The sequence below is a fragment of the Schistocerca piceifrons genome, chromosome 6 (genome assembly GCF_021461385.2).
Source record: "Schistocerca piceifrons isolate TAMUIC-IGC-003096 chromosome 6, iqSchPice1.1, whole genome shotgun sequence".
NCBI classification, from domain to species: Eukaryota; Metazoa; Arthropoda; class Insecta; order Orthoptera; family Acrididae; genus Schistocerca; species Schistocerca piceifrons.
The window spans coordinates 340664405-340683326 of record NC_060143.1 but is presented as its reverse complement, the minus strand read 5'-3'; the positions used below and the strand labels follow the sequence as shown (position 1 = coordinate 340683326).

The 18922-nt window shown below is 38.6% G+C and overlaps 1 protein-coding gene across 3 annotated transcripts in view; it reads right to left on the bottom strand.

Moving 5' to 3' along the window:
* LOC124802452 (kelch domain-containing protein 3) overlaps positions 1–18922 on the bottom strand; it is a 130560-nt gene that overhangs the window by 17380 nt on the left and 94258 nt on the right. For all 3 annotated transcript variants that reach the window (XR_007017122.1, XM_047263237.1, XM_047263238.1), the window contains exons 7-8: positions 10574–10786; positions 9032–9110 (exon numbers count right to left, since the gene is read on the bottom strand). Coding sequence is in view for 2 of the 3 variants with exons in the window: in XM_047263237.1 (XP_047119193.1) it covers positions 9032–9110; positions 10574–10786 (292 nt within the window). In the remaining variant the exon portion in view is untranslated. The remainder of the gene's footprint in view (positions 1–9031; positions 9111–10573; positions 10787–18922) is intronic.

The following is an 18922-nucleotide window of genomic DNA, read 5'->3' as shown; positions in this document are numbered from 1 at the left end:
CATCAAGCAGGAAATACTGCAATATGCCGTGTCTACACATCCAGAAAAATGTGCCAATTTAAATGGCATCATAGATATAGTTGTGATTCATAAATAATGTACTCAGAATGCCCTGTTTGGGATATTGGCAATCCACAACTTTACTGGGAGACCTCAACTGTGAATATGGCAGTGTGTATTGTTTTTATGAAGTATGCTGGTTGTGTACAGGTGTTGCTTTCAAATGTTTCTACATCAAGTATAAAGTTTGCTCTATGCATGTAATTCTATTGTAATGTAACTGATTGAGATTTGTCAAAGAAACAATATGACACAAACATTTAATGCAAACCATGAAATATAAAATATTTCATTTCCATAACTAATCTTTCAATTCTCATGTCATTTCATAGTACGACATTAGTGCTATTAAGTTATGCTTATTCTTCTGTAATATTTTTGTAGTTTAAATTCATTATTTTGAAAGTTAAGTAGAAAAGAGTTCTGGAGGGAGAAGGGTGGTGACGGAGAGGGAGGTGGTGATGGAGGGGGGGGGGGGGAGGTGGTAAGGGAGGGGGGAGAGCAAGGGGGAGAGATGGGGAGAGACGGAGACAGAGGGAGTGCACAGGTGGGGGGAGCGGGGGGGGGGGGGGGGGGGGGGAGTTGTTACAGTTAATGGAGCACTTTTTACAGCATACACTGCAGGCCACATTTCAGATGTTGCATTATGATTTCATATTTTGTATATAATAGTATCTTAGTAGCCATTTCTAGGATTAGCCTTTCTTAAGCATATTTCAGTTTGCTGGTATAAAATGTAGATAAACGCACGGAAATGTTAAGAATCGGTTTCAATATATTGTCAAAATCAATTTTGTTCATTAACATTGTGAAAAACAAATATGTATCTATAATGACTGATGTGGGAGTGTGTCTGAAAGGTTATGTATACAAGAGGAAATGATATTTATCACTTTATCGTATGCATTGTAATTTTTGTAGTAATTATGAATTTCTTCCAGCACTGTGGTGTCTCATAAATAATATGCACATTTTTCTTGGATTAATGTAATTTGTTTGCTAGAAATGTCAATTTTTGGCACGTGTGCCACCTATAGCAGATCTAAATGTATTTCTAATATGTACATTATGTAATCAAGCAATTACATTAAACGAGTACTAATGGAAAGTAATAAGACTGTTTTCTTATGTAAGACACAGAACTCATTCTGCTTTCCCCTGTACCTACATTTGTATATTTAGTACTGAATGCATATAGTTTTGGTGGTGAATGCATTTACAATTAATAATATAAATATACTTTTCTAGCTTCATGTATTATCTACCCACACAATATTTATTATTTTTAATGCATATTGTACCTTTTATGCGCTTGGTTTGACTTGACACTCACTATATAGCGCTATTTGTAGGATATGAGTGGCATCTGATGTGGTGTTTATGCAAGATTCAAGTGAAGGAGATGAAGCTGGATGACTAGTCACAAATTAAAAGAAACGAGAGAAGAAAGATGATGTGTCTAATTACCTGCTACCCTGCTATCCCTCCCCCTCCCTGCCCTAGCCCCTTCCTTAGCCCCACCACCCAGTTTTTGTTGTGCCTGTCTGTGACTCAGCATCTCTGCTATACAGTGAGTAGCAACTCTACTTTTCATAATATTGTTACAATCCATCCTGGATTTTCCATCATAATTTTTATTTTTTTTATTTTTATGCATCACATACAACTTAAACACACAAACAATTAGATTTGTTTAAAAAGAAAAAATAATGCAAACGATTACTCTTCATATAGCTCCGGGTATCAAAGATATGTGCTGATCTAATTCAGCCAATATCTACACAATCGTGACACATGGAAATTTTCTTTTTCCTGTTGCATTTATATGCTGGCAGAATTCAAGCATAAATTTTATGCATGAAATTCTGGGGATGTGCGTAATAACAGACTGAGGTTACACATATTTGACACACATCATGAAAGACGTGTATGTCCTAGTTTTCAAAGTGAATCTTTCTATTCCTAAGTTACTGCTGTGCAATAATACTCCATCTTCTGTAATTTTTGTTTTATTGGCATTCTACATATGAAATAATTGACCAGATAAATCAATAACAGGGATACGTACGTCAATGAACTGATAATGTTATGTAATTAATGAAACTTTCATAAAAAGACATTGATTTTTAAAAAGTTATGATCATTGAAGGGCTTTTATACTGACTGTTATTCTCATTCTTGCATGTGTGTGTCAAATTCACAGTAAATAAGAAAAAAGTATCTAAATATATTTTACACAAAAAACTCTAATAATTACATCACAAAAGGTCAAGTTGACAAAAAAATTATCATTTAATATGAATCTTCAAGCAAAATCATCTGGATCATGAAATTGTAATTATATTTTAAAGAAAGTAAACAGTTTGTGTGTTGTTAAGAGTGTGCTCAGCTGCCTGGAACTACCAAGTGGACAGGTCTCATACACAGCGCTGACCTAGATAATTTTGTTTTCTGAAACGGTATTTGTCTCATCAGGTATCAAAGAATTTTCATAATCCCCCTACTAATGTTTAGCCTATCTTTCTGTAATGAATTTTTAAGATATTTCAGATTTTGTTGCTCCTTATTTTTGGTTTCAGCTTACTGTTCAGGTTTTACATCCAATAACTGCATGGGTTGTTAAATTGCAAACACTGCTTTTATTTTAAAGCACATATGAAAAGCCAGCTAAACTAAAACAGTGAAAAATAAAATAAAACCTCAAGAGTCGCAGCTGGTTAATGACCTACTAGAAGTGAAGGAATCAATCACTTAGCACTATAACACCCAGAGGGGTGAAAATGACCCTTTTCGGTTTTTAAGTGCTAGCTATGTTTTGAAGAATGATTCAAGTGACATTTACTTTCATGACATTTAGTGACATTTATTTATTTGACATGTACTTTCATTATACAACCTCTGACAATAAAGTTTGGTGAATGAAGTCAGAACCATCAATTGGGCAACACTGGTGACTAACAACGCTACACTTGCATAGCTGCTGATGTTGACAACCTGCCCGCACCGTAGTTCAGTTGAGCATTGTGTGTGCTTTGTGTTAGACCTGTTGGATGAAGTGCTTGTTTAGTGCATTGGTTCTGAACTGAGAACAGGACAATGAACCAGCAAAGGATCAATTTAACGTTTTGTTTTAAGCTTGGCGAGACACCGAAAGAAACACGTGAAATTCTGGTATATGTTCATGGGGATCAAGCACAGACCATGAAGTGTGTGTACAAGTGGTTCACTGGTTTTCGAGGAGGCCGGGAAAGTTTCTGTCGATCCCCATAGTGCATGACCAGTGACTGCCATCAGTGACACAAAACATTGAGAAAGCGACGACATTAATCACAAAGGACCATCGATTAACTGTGCGCATGATAGTGTATGAACTGCATCTGAACCATGAGTCCGTGTGACAAATCCTTACCCAGGAGTTACGGAAGAGGAAAACATGTTGTCGTCTGGTGCCACATAATTTGACTGATGATCAGAAGCAGGCACATTAGAGGCTTCACAGGATTTTGTCAAAACGGTGGATGTGGCAGCATATTTCTTGAATCGTATTGTCACTGAGGATGAACCTGAAACGAACAGCGAAGGAATGGGTTCTCCAACATCACCTCGTCGGAAAAAGGTCAGAGCTGAAAAACCACACATCAAAACGATGCTCACCATTTTTTTCAATAGTCAAGACATTATCCACAGGGAATTTCTACCTGAGCGAACCATGTTGAACGCTGTACAGTATGTTGAAATTTCGTCCCATTTCATGCAACATCTACGCAGGGTACGACCCGAGTATGCACAACAAGGTTCCTGGTGTTTTGTTCACAACAACACTCATCCAAACACAAGCCAATATCATCAAACAGTTCCTGGAAAAAAAGGAGTGGTGCAACTTGAACATCCACAATATTTGGCAGAACTCAATCCTCCAGACTTCTTCCTATTCCCTCGACTCAAACTTGCTTTGAAAGGAAAGAGATTTGATGATATTCTGACATCCAACGAAATGTAATGCAGCTTTTCAACACCATCCCAAAGGAAGACTTCATGCAAAGTTTCCAGGACATGTATTGCAGAGTTCAGAGGTGCATAGTTATGGGAGGTGACTATTTCAAAGGACAGTAAGGTAACTGTAGTTCAGTGTTCATTTACATTAATGTTACAGGACTATTCACCGAACTTTATTGCCAGAGGCTGCATTAAAAACACACACACACACACACACACACACACACACACACACACACACACACACCAACAACAACAACAACAACAACAGTTCATTTCACTTAATTGATTATCACTTTTTTCCAGTTTTACCTTTAACACCAGAAGGGTCATATCATCCCTTTAGAAAAAAATTGTAATTTGTTTATAGTTACGCCATACACATATCTCATGCATTCTCAAGCCTCGGTTACTTTACTCTGTAGCGCAATAATTTACTTTCGTTCATATTATTGTCATATGAAATGACAACATGGACTCTGTTCACCATTGTTCATCATCCCTTGAAACAATCAGTCTTTCATGGTGATTGTGAACTGGAGATTGAAATGAAATGGAAACAGTATTATGAGTTGAAGAGATTCTTGCTGAGTTACAAAGAGTTATGGAGTGTGATTCAGATGGTGGTGAACTTTTTTCTGACAATTCAGAGGCAGATTTTTTACCACAGAAATTGAGAGAAGGTCAATCATCTAACACTAATGACTCTGATTCTTCAGATATAGATAATGGAAGTTTACAGTCTAGTAAGTATATTATTATTATTGCTGCTAATTTATGATCATCATATTCTTATCTACATACAATGTTACTGTACTTAATCTAGATTTTATGGTGGCTTTCTTACATTTGTTCTATTATTCATGCTCCATAGAGAGAGAAGAATCATTAACAGAAGAGGAGATAATCCTGCTTCTCAGAGTGTAGAACAAGTGATTGTTTCTTCATAGCCTGATGAAAGACATAAAGAAGTTGCTCCTGATGGAACAGTATGGAGAGAAGCATTGCCTAATTCATAAGGTGGGCATCTTCCTAATCACAATATTTTGAGAGAATCTCCTGGACCTACACTACATCCAAAAAGAAATGTAAGTCATGAACTTGTATCAAGTGCTTGGCACTTGTATCAAGTGCTTGGCACTTGTTCATCGACAATTATGTAATCAAACATATCTTGAAATGTTCTGTAACACAGGCACACAGAGTAGTAGAAAATGACAGCTGGTCGATGACCACACAAAAACTAGAAGTATTTATTGCAATTATTTATGCTTGTGGTGTGAGTGCTTGCCGAAGTACAGACCTTCACATTTATTGTCAGATTCCTGGGGCCTACCATTTTGTGCGGAAACCATAAGCAGTAATAGATTCTGTGAGATTACAAGATTCCTGAGGTTGATGAGAAATCTACATGCTCTGTATGATTACAGAATGATTGTATTGGTTTCTGCTGTCTGGAACAAATTCATAAATTCATAGAACAATGTACAATGTGTTACATACCTGTAAGTGACATAACAATAGATGAGCAGCTCTTCCCATGTAAAACTAGGTGCCCATTTACACAATTCATGGCTTCAAAGCCTGACAAGTATGGGTGAAAACACTGGTTTGTGGTAGATGTTGAAACTAAGTATATACTCAATGGTTTCCCTTATCTTGGTACGGATAGTGCACAATCCCAAGATGAAAGGGTTTCAGATTATGTAGTGGCGCATCTAATGTTTCTTTGATTGGCAGAAATGTCGCTACAGAGAATTAGTTCACTTCACTCAAACTAGCAAAAAAATTGAAAGAAAAATCAACCTCCATTGTAGGAACAGTAAAAGCAGTAAATGCTCTGAAGTCCTTGAAGAGTCCTCTGTATTCTGCAAAAGTTTTAAAACATGATGATATTTTGTTGACAGTCTATCAAGGGAAAAAAGCAAAAAATATGCTAGTAATATCTTCTCTTCATCCTAGTGCTACCATAAATACAAATGAAAAAGCTCCACGAACTGTATGTTATTACAACAAAACAAATTTAGGGTTGACATAGACAAAATGGCGAGGCAGTATTCAGTCAAGGCTTCCTCAAGAAGATGGCCAGTGCACTCCTTCTACAATATCCTTGACCTAACATGAATAAATGCATCTGTAGTATTTAGGGCTGTTGCTGGGAAGAAGATCAAAAGAAGACATTATTCAGCAGCCTGCAGATGAACTATGCTCTGGGCATGCAAAGAGTCGCTTTCCTTGTATGACCATAGACACGTATGAAAAGAATGAAAATTAAGACGAAATGCCACAGAAGAGCCATAAATGTTAAGTTCTCAAATTCTGCAAATGTAATAAAACTATTTCCACATGCAGTGTTTGTAAGAAGATGGTCTGTGGAAAATGTACTAAAGGAAACTAAATACAATTGTTTAACTATGAAGTAACTGAAATTTCTGTATGCATGAATAGTTAAATTTTTATAAATTTAGAACAAAGAAAAGCCTGTCACTTGCTTACACTTGTTTGTGTGTTACCAAGTTCAGTGAAATTTGTTCATATGTCAATAAATGATATAATTTGTGTTTGTTCTTTTTATTTACAACTCTGCATCTGAAATGGCTATAAACTTGCAAACATAAAAATATAATAAATGTTTAAAATTTTGAAATAATAGTTCACAAAACTTTGTTTAAATGGTAGGGGTCAAAATGACGCCTCGGGACACTCAACAGGGCAGGCAAAGTCTGGGCGTCCGAGTGTTAGTACAGACTGGAACCATTTTTCCTGTCAGTTGCACGTAAGCTAATTCCTCAACAGTAAAGACCCAGTTTATTCGTAAGTTAGTTTCTTTGATCGGCACTATCTGATAACTGGTTTCCTTTATTTTATGTATCTTCCAGTATCTGGCAGAATGTCACCTTTTGTCCAGCCTTTGTAGGTAACAAAAGCAGTCTTTGAGGGTTGGGATTTGGCTAACAAAGTTCTGTAGAACCTCATGAAGTACTGATGTGTGTCTCCTGTGGCGTTGTTTGTTAAAATATCACGATAATCGGTGAAAAATAAATAAAAATTACTACCTGTAATTGTGTTATTTGCAGCTCATCAAAATCCATTTGAGGTTGTACAACTGAATTCCTTGATCTCCACCAGCTCCTGAAGGGCTTAGGTCCATCCCAACACCTGAATCCATCTCCCTCCTCAAACCAAGAACATGCACTTATCTTTCACCTCCTCCACAAACCCAACCCCCCCGGTCTTCCTACCGACCATCCCATTATGGCTGAGTGCAATCCTCCAACAGAACAAACCTTTGCTTCTTTTTGAACAGTACCTACCCTCCTACAACCAAGACACTGGTCACTTCCTCCTTCATCACCTCTCCACAGTTCCTGTCCTATTACAGAATATCTCTGGCCATCCCTATGCTGCACCCCATTGGTCATTCCCTTGTGGTCAACCCAGGTGCACGACCTATCCTACCCACAACCTCCTACTGCACTCCAGTCACAGCTGTTTCCTACACAATAAAAGACAGGGCCATGTGAAAGCAGCCATGTAATAGATCAGCTATGCTGCAATTACTGTGCAGCATTCTATGTGGGCTTTAAAGTAACCAAGTGTCTACTCACACGAATGGCCACTGCCAAATGATGGCAAACTGATAACTTGATCACCCAATCGCCGAACATGCTGCAAACCACAAAACAAATGACTTCAATAGCTGCTTCATTATGCAGGTCATGTGGATATTCCCTTCCTGCACTAGTTTCTCTAAACTACGTACACAAGAATTGGCTCTCCAGTTTATCCTGCACTTTCGAGAATCCCTCTGGCCTAAAACTCTGCTAACCTGTTCCCTATTGCCTCACTTTACCTTTTTCCTTCTCTCTTCTGTTAGCACCACTCCTTCCCTGTCCAGATCATGTGCAGCCTTCCACCACTATCATCTCCCATGTGGAAAGCCTCCTCTACCCTCCCCTCACCACCTTCCTTTCCCACTCCTCTCCTTTTCACCTCTCCCTGTCTCCCTCTTTATCTCCACCTCCTCTATTTTTTGCCCCCCCCCCACCCCCCACCCCTCTCAATTTTTCCATCTCTCCTTTATGCTCTACCCTTTATACTCCTTTCATCTTGTTGTGAAGTCACTAAGTCAGCCGTTGAAAGACCTGACTCTTTCCCACCCTCTTTCCCACCACCGCCTTCTTGTATCCTTACGTATCCCCTCCCCAGCTCCTTCAGCCCAGACAACTGCTTTCAATAACCAGTCTCACTGTGGTCACATCTGTGTGGTTATGTGTGTGAATGTGTGTATATTTACCAGAAAATCAGCAAGAGCTCGAAAGATAGTGTGAATAGTGTTCCTTCTTATGTATTTCTATGCTCCGCTTAGCAGTCAACTATAGGCGAGTGATTGTTCTTCCCTTATTTTACGCACTATTCCATACAAAAAATCCCATTGTCGAAAAAAAATATATAGTTTTTCTCAATTTGACTACATGCTTCATGAATGTCACTCTTGGAATTTGTGACAGGAACACTGACATGTCAGTCCCTACTACATATGTATCACATGTATTTGTTTTTCTGATGAGTTCTACATCACTGAGGACCTGCTTTTTGGAACTAACAATGAGTCTAAATAATCAATAATAATTGTTAGCTATTGTAGAGAATTACTTTGGATTTGAAATTTTGTAAACATACGGAAAAAGACCACTTTGAACAGCCACAAGGAAAGCACAACCTTTACTCTTATTTTTTCCAAATGTTATTACCAACTAAAAAAATTAGCTGTTGGACTTCCCAACAACACAATGTAAAGTAAAACTATAAGAGAGTGTTAAAACCATTCAAAGATTTAGCACACTTACTTTACCAGTTTTTTATATCACAACATACTCCTTTTCTATTCGTTATGTTCAATCTAATGAATATTATAGCCTTAATGACTTGGAACACTAAAAAAGAAAATGGAGGGAAGTGCAGATACGGGTACCTTAACTCCTCTGGCAAGCTGCTGTAGTCCAACTGATTATTAATAACAATCATAGCACAGAGTGTTCGTAGTGAGGGTGCTGAAAGTTGCAAAAACAAGAAACACAAAATTAATTATCACAAACTGTAACCATTCTAATCAGTAGCTTATCAAACATTTTAATATTTAGTAAGTTTCACTGAAAGCAGCTCAAGAAAGCAGCTCAATTTTCAAATTAAATCTATGTACTTCTTTGTTTAACTATTAAAATACACTGACAATTTATGTTCAGTTTTATGAAGAAAATGTGGTGGAGATTAAATGATAACTAGCCTAATAAGGATGTCAAAAAGACACAAAGTTGGCACAGGAATACGTAGCTGGATTAAATTTCATTTTGCCTAGTACAAACAAAATGAAACATTTGATACGGTCACTGTCATGCAACATAGGAAAGAAAGAAGCACTGGACTAAAAGTAATCTATAAATTGCAATATTTTTAAACAGAGAAGAACCATTATAATCAGAAAGGAAACTGAAGATGAAAATTTGTGAAGGAATAAGCTCTATGTCAACTTTTGTACTTAGAAAATTATTTAATAGTCCTTCAGGAATTTCTACTTTTATTGTGTTCCTAGTAATAAATCTTGAACTGATAAATATCTTGTAGGAAACAGGATCTGACTAGTTTGCAGGTACACCTGACAAAACATTTTGCTCATATTTGTATGAGTAACTGAATAAATATCAGAAGGTGGCACAAACATCTGGTGATGCATTATGGGACCTCAGTATCTCTCAACTTTAGGAAAACAACATTTCATAAGAAGTTTACAGAAGTGTTACTTGAAGAGCTAATACAACATACAGTCCAAAACAGATCGTCTTATTTTATCATCATGAAATCAAGCAATGCTAGAATGCATGGCAGTACTGTTACCTAGCACATGTGACTATTCTCCATCTTGGTGCAATTATTATTTTATAGATATAAACTAAATACAACAAATAATCCAGGTAATAACATGCTAGTCAGTATATCATGTTCTAGCCCATGTGACAAAAATCTCAGCACTTACTAACAGTTTCACACTAAGATCAACAATACTACACTGATATTTTTCTTGCCAACAGCCTGTCCTCCCCCCCCCCCCCCCCCCACCTTAACATTGTTTCTTTACACTAGGAAAAGGAGACAAAACTGTTTCTTTGTAGGTACAAAAGGGTACTTATTGTCAGAAAGTTTCCAAACACATTAAACTGCTTCTTATTTTGTCTGCCCTTTTCCTACAAAATAAACATGTTTATAGCTGGAATGATTATCACACTGACAACGAAAAGTAGCAAAATTAAATAACACTCTGAAATAAAAAATAAGAAATAAGAACTCTTCTTTAAAATTACAAGACGTATTAATGGACTAGTCACACATCAACCAGCTTTAAGAAGATAGAATTCTTGATATTCACTGTACTCTTCTTTCAAAAATAGAAATAAGAAAAAATCCAACACTGTTAAATTTCAAAACAAACATGCAACTTACAGGTATAAATGTTACATACCAAAGTCCAGTATATGCATATCATTATGATCCATAAGTTTTGAGTCAATTCCTTCATTGTACAGATCTTCAATTACTTGGTATGACATCTGTCCCTGGTATGGACTTGTACCACCAAATAAGAAAACTCTGTCTCCAACAACAAGACATGACTGCCTCCTCCTCCTGCTTGGAGGTTTCCCAAGTGTCTGCATAAGTGTCCAAGTGTTGGTCACTAAAAGAGAAATGCAGGAGTGATACTCTATCGTATTTCGCTATTATGTAATACTGTCCTTCCTGAACAATGTAATTCAAGTGTATACTAAAGACTATTTGAGAATCAAAGAATCAATATCATCATCATCATAATTTTGGAAAAGAGGGTTGATTCAGTGTTTATTGTCCTTGATGTCAATGAAACATTACAGATGAAGTATTAGCTTAGTTGGAGAAAGAGGGGAGAGAAAATTAGTAGTTACCTTGACAAAAGGAGTATAAAGGCATTCACTGAAAGTGAGTTAGTGAAAACATGAAGAAATAAAATTCAGTACTACCCCTTTGACTATGTTTTGGAGCAGGGAATGTACTCATGAACATCTGATACTGTGTTAGTTTACTACAATGTGCTTTTCATGAAATATACCATTCACCAATTCACAAAACAAAAAGTAGAATATTTACATGGTACAAACTGCACCAAATTGGATTTTCTGTCATCTGAGCAAACAACAACAATCTTTTTTAGCTTCATCATTGTATGGTACAAGAACTATAATTTGTAACTACCGATCTGATATTATGCTAATGATAGGCAATCAGTGTGCACCTAGAATCACTTTCTTGACCCGTGGACAAATGAACACCAACACTGATTCTACATTGAGTATATTACTTGTTTATATTTAACAACTTACAATTCTATATTCATAATAAGAGACAAATTGAGTTTTGATTATGCAAGTATTATAAATTAAGCCTGTAGATAAGAAAAATAGTGGCCATGTGATGGCATTAATATTGTGCTCAAGAAAAAGAAAGTCTGTATTCAAGATTTATTGTCAAGTCGATGTGTTTTACATTGTAGATACATTTTTTAGCATAGTACATACAGCTGATTTGCACAGACTGTTTCATATTTACATGAACAGAAGAAAGTAGAAAGTAATTTGTGTGCGACAGACATTTTACCAAAAGAAATCCTAACTGATGGATTGTTTTTTGGGCTTCTGTCTCTGTGAATGATCCCATTTTGTGCTAAATATTTCTAAGAAGGAGTAAACAGTTTTCCTCAATTGTTGTAAGTACTGGTTGTGAGTATGCGACAAGCTTTGATTCCAATCAACAGACTCATTTGAGTCCACAGAATGACCACTTACAAGACCACTGTTTGTAACACCTGAAGACAACAACACAGATTTCATCAAAATGTGTGCGAAATGGGCCTGCCAACTCACTCAAAAATGCAAAAACCAACTCTTTTATCAAGTGTGCCAGAAAGTACTCAGAAGTAACATGAACTCTTAATTAATTGCATTGACTGGATTGAACCTTATGAGTTAATAGCTTGATCTTTTTTTATTAACTGTCACTTACATACAAGAGATTGAAAATTTAACTGTCTGTAAGTAAGGGAATTTGAATATTGTATTTTTGCTCAGATTATATGTTCCTGTTCCTATTTTTGGTTTCATTTAGGTTTTTGCAATGGCTTCTACTTGCTTTTGATACGGACAACACTGCTAAAACTAAAAATAAAATATGCATAATGATCACTTAATTTAGTATTACTGTAACCTAAAACTTCTGTATGTATCAAGCAAGCAATCATTGTACAATAACTTTATTATGAGCAGAAGAACAGAAATAAACATAAAATGTCATCAGTTACATTTGTTAATTTCTTCCAAAGCTTATGTTGGGGATATTGTACTGTGATGAATGCTGTTAGGTGGTTAGATTTGTGTCGTGGTAGTACAATTAACTGGCCACTGAGATCACCAGACCTTAAGCCATTAGATTTTTGTTTATGGTGCTGGACAAACTATGAGGTGTAAAAAAAAAGATGAATATGCGAGATGTACTGCTCGGTCACATCATGGAGGCTACTGCCCTTATTAGGGAATGTGCACAGCCACTTGGACAAGCAAAACAACATGTTCTCTCACGAGTGCACAAATGCACTGAAGTTGATGTTTGTTTGTTTTGTTTTGTTTTAGGGCACAAAAACAACTTGGTCATACACACCCATGTCAAAACTGTAGAACACAAAACCAAAGAGAAGAGTTACAAACGACTACATGTCAATCCCAAACAACGAAAGACAAGACAGCTAAAAACAGGAATGTGGAGAAAGGTCTGTAAAATATGCCATAGAGAAGCAGAGTTCTAGAACTAAAAATTAAATGGTCTTCGCCATATTGCTACAATGGACAAAAAGTAAAACACGATCAACAGCCCACGCATCGTAAGCTAAAATGTCCAACAACTCAGATGGCAAACACAAACGGGAACGTAAGTGGTTAAAAAAGTGGTATTCCATCAGGAAATGGCAGACAATGGGTACGAAGAGGTGGGGGAGCCCCACTCAACAAATGGCGATGGCTACAGAGATAGTGCCCAATACGCAACCTAGTTAAATTGATCTCTTAGGACTGAGAGTAGGTCGTCTAAGCCACTGGGAGAGGCTTAATAGCCAGGAGCTTGTTCCCATGAAGGGAGGATCAACAGTGACGCCAGACTGACGCCACCTGCTGACACACAGCGACACAGAGACCATCGGAGGGAATATAAGAACTAGTAGCCTGAGGTACGAGGACTGCAGCTCTGGCAGCAGCATCAGTGGCCTTGTTTCCTGTCAGACTGACATGGCCAGAAACCCACATACACATCACAGTGACTCTGTCAAGAGTGAACAAGTGACAGGGATGTACAGTATGCAGCACACAGAGGCTTTGAGAAGGGCACTGAGAGAGTTGGAGCAGATGATGCAATTGAAAGGCACGTGTCGGCAGATGTACTGTATGGCCTGATAAAGGGCGAAGAGCTCTGCTGTAAATACTGAGCGTGTTCCAAAAGCTTGTAATGGGGCACCATTTTCTGACACTTTTTTTTTTTAAAGAAATAACAGATATCATTTATACTATCAATTCTTGTGTAGGTGAACATTATCTCCACTGTTTAACTAAAGGAATTTCATATGATTATGTATACCATGGACAATATTTCTGACTACAATGTATAAAAAGAAATTAATTTGTCACAGTTAAAATTACTCTTCTTTTAGAAATATTTGAAATTACAAAATATCTGGCATACTTAAAATTCATATTATTAATTGCACAATCTAATGCTAATTATTAAATTTATTTCTGGATTCATTTATAAAATAATGTTATATCTTGGTGATGATTCTTCTTTTGTCAAGAATGCTTGTAAACTCTTTTGCTTTGTAAACTCCTTAAAATATTGTTAGTACCACAGAATGTAAGTAGCAGTGGGTATGCCTCTGATGGAGACAGATGTATTCTTTATGATTGACACTAACAATGTGATTTGGAATATTAAGTGGAAATTGTAATGACGGTGTGATATTGAAAATGTGGAAAAGAATAAAATTCAGGAGTAATACAGGCAAACCTTCATAAGTTATTTGGTCATCAAGAACCTACAAAATCAAAATTTCAACCACAATAATGTGTCCCTAGACACAATAATTGCAGCGAACAACAAGAAGAGAAAATGAAGATAAGTAAAAAGTTTCTCTTTTGTATATCTTATGCCTCTCGAAGCTTTCAAAACTTGTGCAGAGACAGAGAATTTTAATAGTGACGTGTGGGAGGGTAAGATTACAAGCTGATACCAAAAAACCATGACAAAGGCGCACCTGACACCATGGTCAGTCAGAGCCATCAGTGCACACAAAGGTACAACTGGAAAATTAAATGCGAAGGTCGTGAAACTTAAGGTGACAGAGCAAGGCTGGAGTAGTGTCCTTAGGAAGCAAATGAAGGCCAAGGTGAAAACGGGATGCTGCACGAAGTGAACATGGTGAAGGGTTCACACCCATCGGGAAATTGGCAAGTAGCATGAAGTTAAGCTGCTGGAGCAAGAACTGAAAGCGAACTCCAGGAGGTAACAGAGAAGAGGGACATGCCCTATACTGGTGATGAAAGGAGTCATCGAAGAAGGAAGCATATGATAGGTGGCCACGCATGACAGATGAGCAGCATGCATACCTGCTGAGGAGAAAGTCACAGCAGTAGGACAGCAGTAGTTCGGCAGCTTCTGTATAAAGATTCTCAACTGGGCTAGTGTAAAACTCCACCAGTGGCCAAACGAATGCCGTAATGGTGGATAGTATTGAGATGGCGTAATACGGGCAGACGTGCAGATGCATGAACAAAGCACCCATAGTGTAGTTTCAATCGAACAAGGGACTGGTGCAAACAGAGGAGGGTGGTTCGATCGACACCCTAGGCAGTACAATTGAGGACATGTAGGACACTGAGGGACAGCATATAGGGGGCTTCCAGGTACGACACGTGGGAGGAAAAAGTGTTTCCTATCGAGCATGAGCCCCAGAAATTTCATAGTTTCAAAGAATGGAAGAACAACAGGCCCAAGACATAAAGATGGTGGGAGAAATCAACTGTGCTGCCATAATTCCATACAAACGGTTCTGTCAAAAATGAAAGCCATTATCAATGCTCCATGAGTACAGACAATCGAGACCTAGCTGAAGATTCCGCTCAATGAGACAGGTCCGTGTAAAACTGCAACAGACACAAAATCGTCAACAAAAGGGAGCCAGAGATGCCTGGCGGGAGACAGGCCATTATAGGCTTAATGGCAATGGCAGAGGACAACGCTCAGGATGGAACCCTGAGGCACACCATTTTCCTGGATAAAGGTGTCTGGCAAGGCAGAACCCACACATACCTTGAAGACTCAGCATTTAAAAATTCCTCAAGGAAATGGGGCAGGCTGCCACGGAAGCCCCACATGTAGATAGTATGGAGGATACCGGTCCTCCAGCAGGTGTCATAGGCTTTTCTCCAAATTGAAAAACAGGGCCACAGTCTGGGATTTCCCTCAGAAAACCATTCATGACATCGGTGGACTAAGTGACGAGATGGTCAACTGCAGAACACCACGCTCGAAATCCAGACTGTGCAGTGGTTAGTAAATTGCGAGACTTGAGCCATCATACCACCCGAGCATAAGTCATATGTTCCATCACCTTGCAAATTCAACTGATGAGAGAAATTGGGCAGTGGTATAGGTATAACAGTAGCTTAACACCAGCGAAACGGTTAATGGTGCGTACCAGTGACATGGAGGTTAGCCGGGCAAGTGTATCACATGGCAACAATGTTGAAGAGGATCTTCGAGTCGGCGAAGTAGAAGACCATTTGCTTTTGTTTGACTTCTTCAAGCCTTTCTGGGTAGTAGAGGAAGATTCAGATGTTGGGTGGCTGGAGGGACGTAGGAAGTCTTCATGAGAGTATTCCTTGTGTCCTTTCCAGCCCGCTGGTTGTGTAGCTGGTGACTTCGCCCCATGAGGCAAAAGTTTGGTGGCGTGTTGCTGCACAGTTGGAGGAGATGACGGGGATACAACCATGATGCTGGGAAATTTCACAACCACAACACTAAATTTGAGGTTGCATGTCTGTGTGGCCATGTCCTTCATGGAGCAAGATGTAGCAAGAACAGTACTGCAGTTGCCATATGGTACAACACAGGGTTTCTGACTAGCCAACAACTTGTGAGCATCTAGGTAAGGCACTTTTTCTTTCACCCGGATCTCCTGTACACCCCGCTCATCGGGATACATGGGACAATCGCGGGAGGCAGCGGCATGATCGTCATTGCAGTTGATGCAGCAGGGAGAAGGAGGTGGACAATCGCCCTCATGATCATCCCTGCCACTGGTTACATATCCGGCTGGTGTCGATAGAACTATCGAGTGTGGTTGTAACAATGACACTGATAGCAGCACATCGGGTTTGGAATATACGGTCTGACTGTGGTAACTTCATAGCCTGCTATGATCTTTGGTGGAAGAACCACTCTATCAAAAGTGAGAAAGAGAGTGCGTGTGGGCACTAATGAGACATCTACTTTTTTTCATCACTCAATGGACGGCAATGACACCCAGATCAGAGATGTACCTTTGGATTTTTGTCTCTGTCAGACCATCAAGAAGCCTTTTGTAAATAACATCACAGGAAGAATTCAGTGTTTGATGGGCATTGACACAAGCAGGATAGCCATGGAGGAGTGAAGATGCAAGCAGTTGTTGTGCTTGAGAATCAGAAGTAGTCTCCAAAAGTAAAGTACCATTGTGTAAAAAAGAGCAGGATTTCAAAGGGCCAGCAATGGCTTCAACACCTTACTGAATAATAAATGGATTCGGTGTTGCGAAGGACAGGATTTTTAGGTGCAATTTTCAGATGAAAAAAAAAGAAACAGGCGCTAAAATAAGATAAAAATGGGGTAAGAAGATGCTGATTTAATCAACTATTTCAACAAGTTCTCTTTTGTTCATTTTAGTTTATTAAATTGCAAACAAATACATCAAATCATCATTCATTAGAAGAAGGAAAAAACAAAGCCGTTGCATGGGTCATTAAGCCTATCTACCTTTTTTCTATTAGGAGATAGAACATCTTTGTAGTTGCTGAAGCGTATTCAAAATCCACAGAAACCAGCGGGGAAAATTTTGTACTCACTAGGCATAGAAACTCTACATATGTGGCAAATTCCTCAAAAGCCACATTATTCTGAGGACTAGACTCAAGTTTGTCTTTGGCAATGCCATCCAGCTGCTCCCTCATACAAGGAAGAACGTCCTACTGTTTTTTTCCTATTCAAGACCTTGCTCTTCTTATCATTTAATAGGCGCAGTCAGGTACTTGCAACTATGGACACAAAATAGTTCTGTCCACAAATTATGCATTTTCTCCAGTATCAGAAGTTGCTTTGCCTTCAGAATTGCACCTGTGTCAGCTGCATCCAAAGAAAGAACAAACTCTTTAATTTTGGCACACACTATACAAGATCCCCAGGAAGTAATAACCGAGAAATCTGGAGGGACAGGCCATTCATTTCCCTGTACACAACAACACGTCTTAGAGCTTCCCGTATGATCTTTAGGGCAGAGATGAATTGATTTGCGATGGCACATTCATTCCTTATGGATTCACAAACCCTCTGAAGGCCATTGATCAATCATGTCACTTGCTTCATTTTGGGAATAAAGGTTTCAATTGGTTAACAGCTTAAATCAGGAGTGGAGCCTGGTACATAAGCACCAGAAGAACTTTTTAAATCTTGATACCATTTGGCAACAGTTTCTGACAGAAGTTCATGATTGACTGCATTACTGAACTGCCATTGGCTTTCACTTTTAAATTTCGTAAATTTGTGGTAAGACCTTACAGGACCAAACTGCTTAGGTCATCGATCCCTATCATCCACTTTTAACAACATGGGGTTAACTACAAATTAATCATGTTCAATGTTAACATGCAATAACCACTCACAGATGGCAGGTGGCAGCACTAGCAGCGGAGGGCATATAAAGCGCATCTGTGGGGATGCGGAAAACAGTCCAGTTGTTGTTATAATGTGGAAACAGAGTGATTTATCTGATACCCAAAAGCACATGAGCAGTTCCAAAATGGCTAGGTTTGTAAACTGTTTGCCACCACGGTTAAAGTTGACCATGCATGGCAAAATGGCACTATCCAAAATAGGCACTGATATGCTGGTGTGCCACGGGTGGCAGATGATGGGTGAATAATGGCTGTGGAGAAGGTTGCAACTGTTGAGAAACTGACTGTCAAGATGAACCAAGGGGCTACCAACAGTGTCTCCTCAATGACCATTCAGCAAACAATGTTGGGTATGGGCCTCCACAACAGGTGCTTTGCTCATGCACTCATGTTGACTGCTGTTCATTGGCAATGAAAGCTGGAATTTGTACACCATTACTGTAATCCTCTCTGTCCATCTCCTCCTCCCACTATCCCTGTTCAATTCCTCCTTTCTTCTCTACCTCTTTTTCCCCATCTGCACCTTCCATCTATCCAGAAGATGTGGGCAGAGAGAGGGGGAGGAGGAGATGGACAACGAGATGGTGAAGCAGGAGATATGTGCAATACACATGTCAAACCCGTACGAAATTGAAGCCATGGGAAATGGCTAGAGTTAAAATGTATGTGACTTTCAAAGTTGAAAGTTGCTATCTTGGGTTAAGGCAGTGGATTACCTGACTAACATTTAAATAGGCAGGCAGGGTGAAGTTAAGAGTCTCATCTTGATTGATTGGTTTGTAAGTATGGCTTTTGATAACACTGTACAGGCAGAC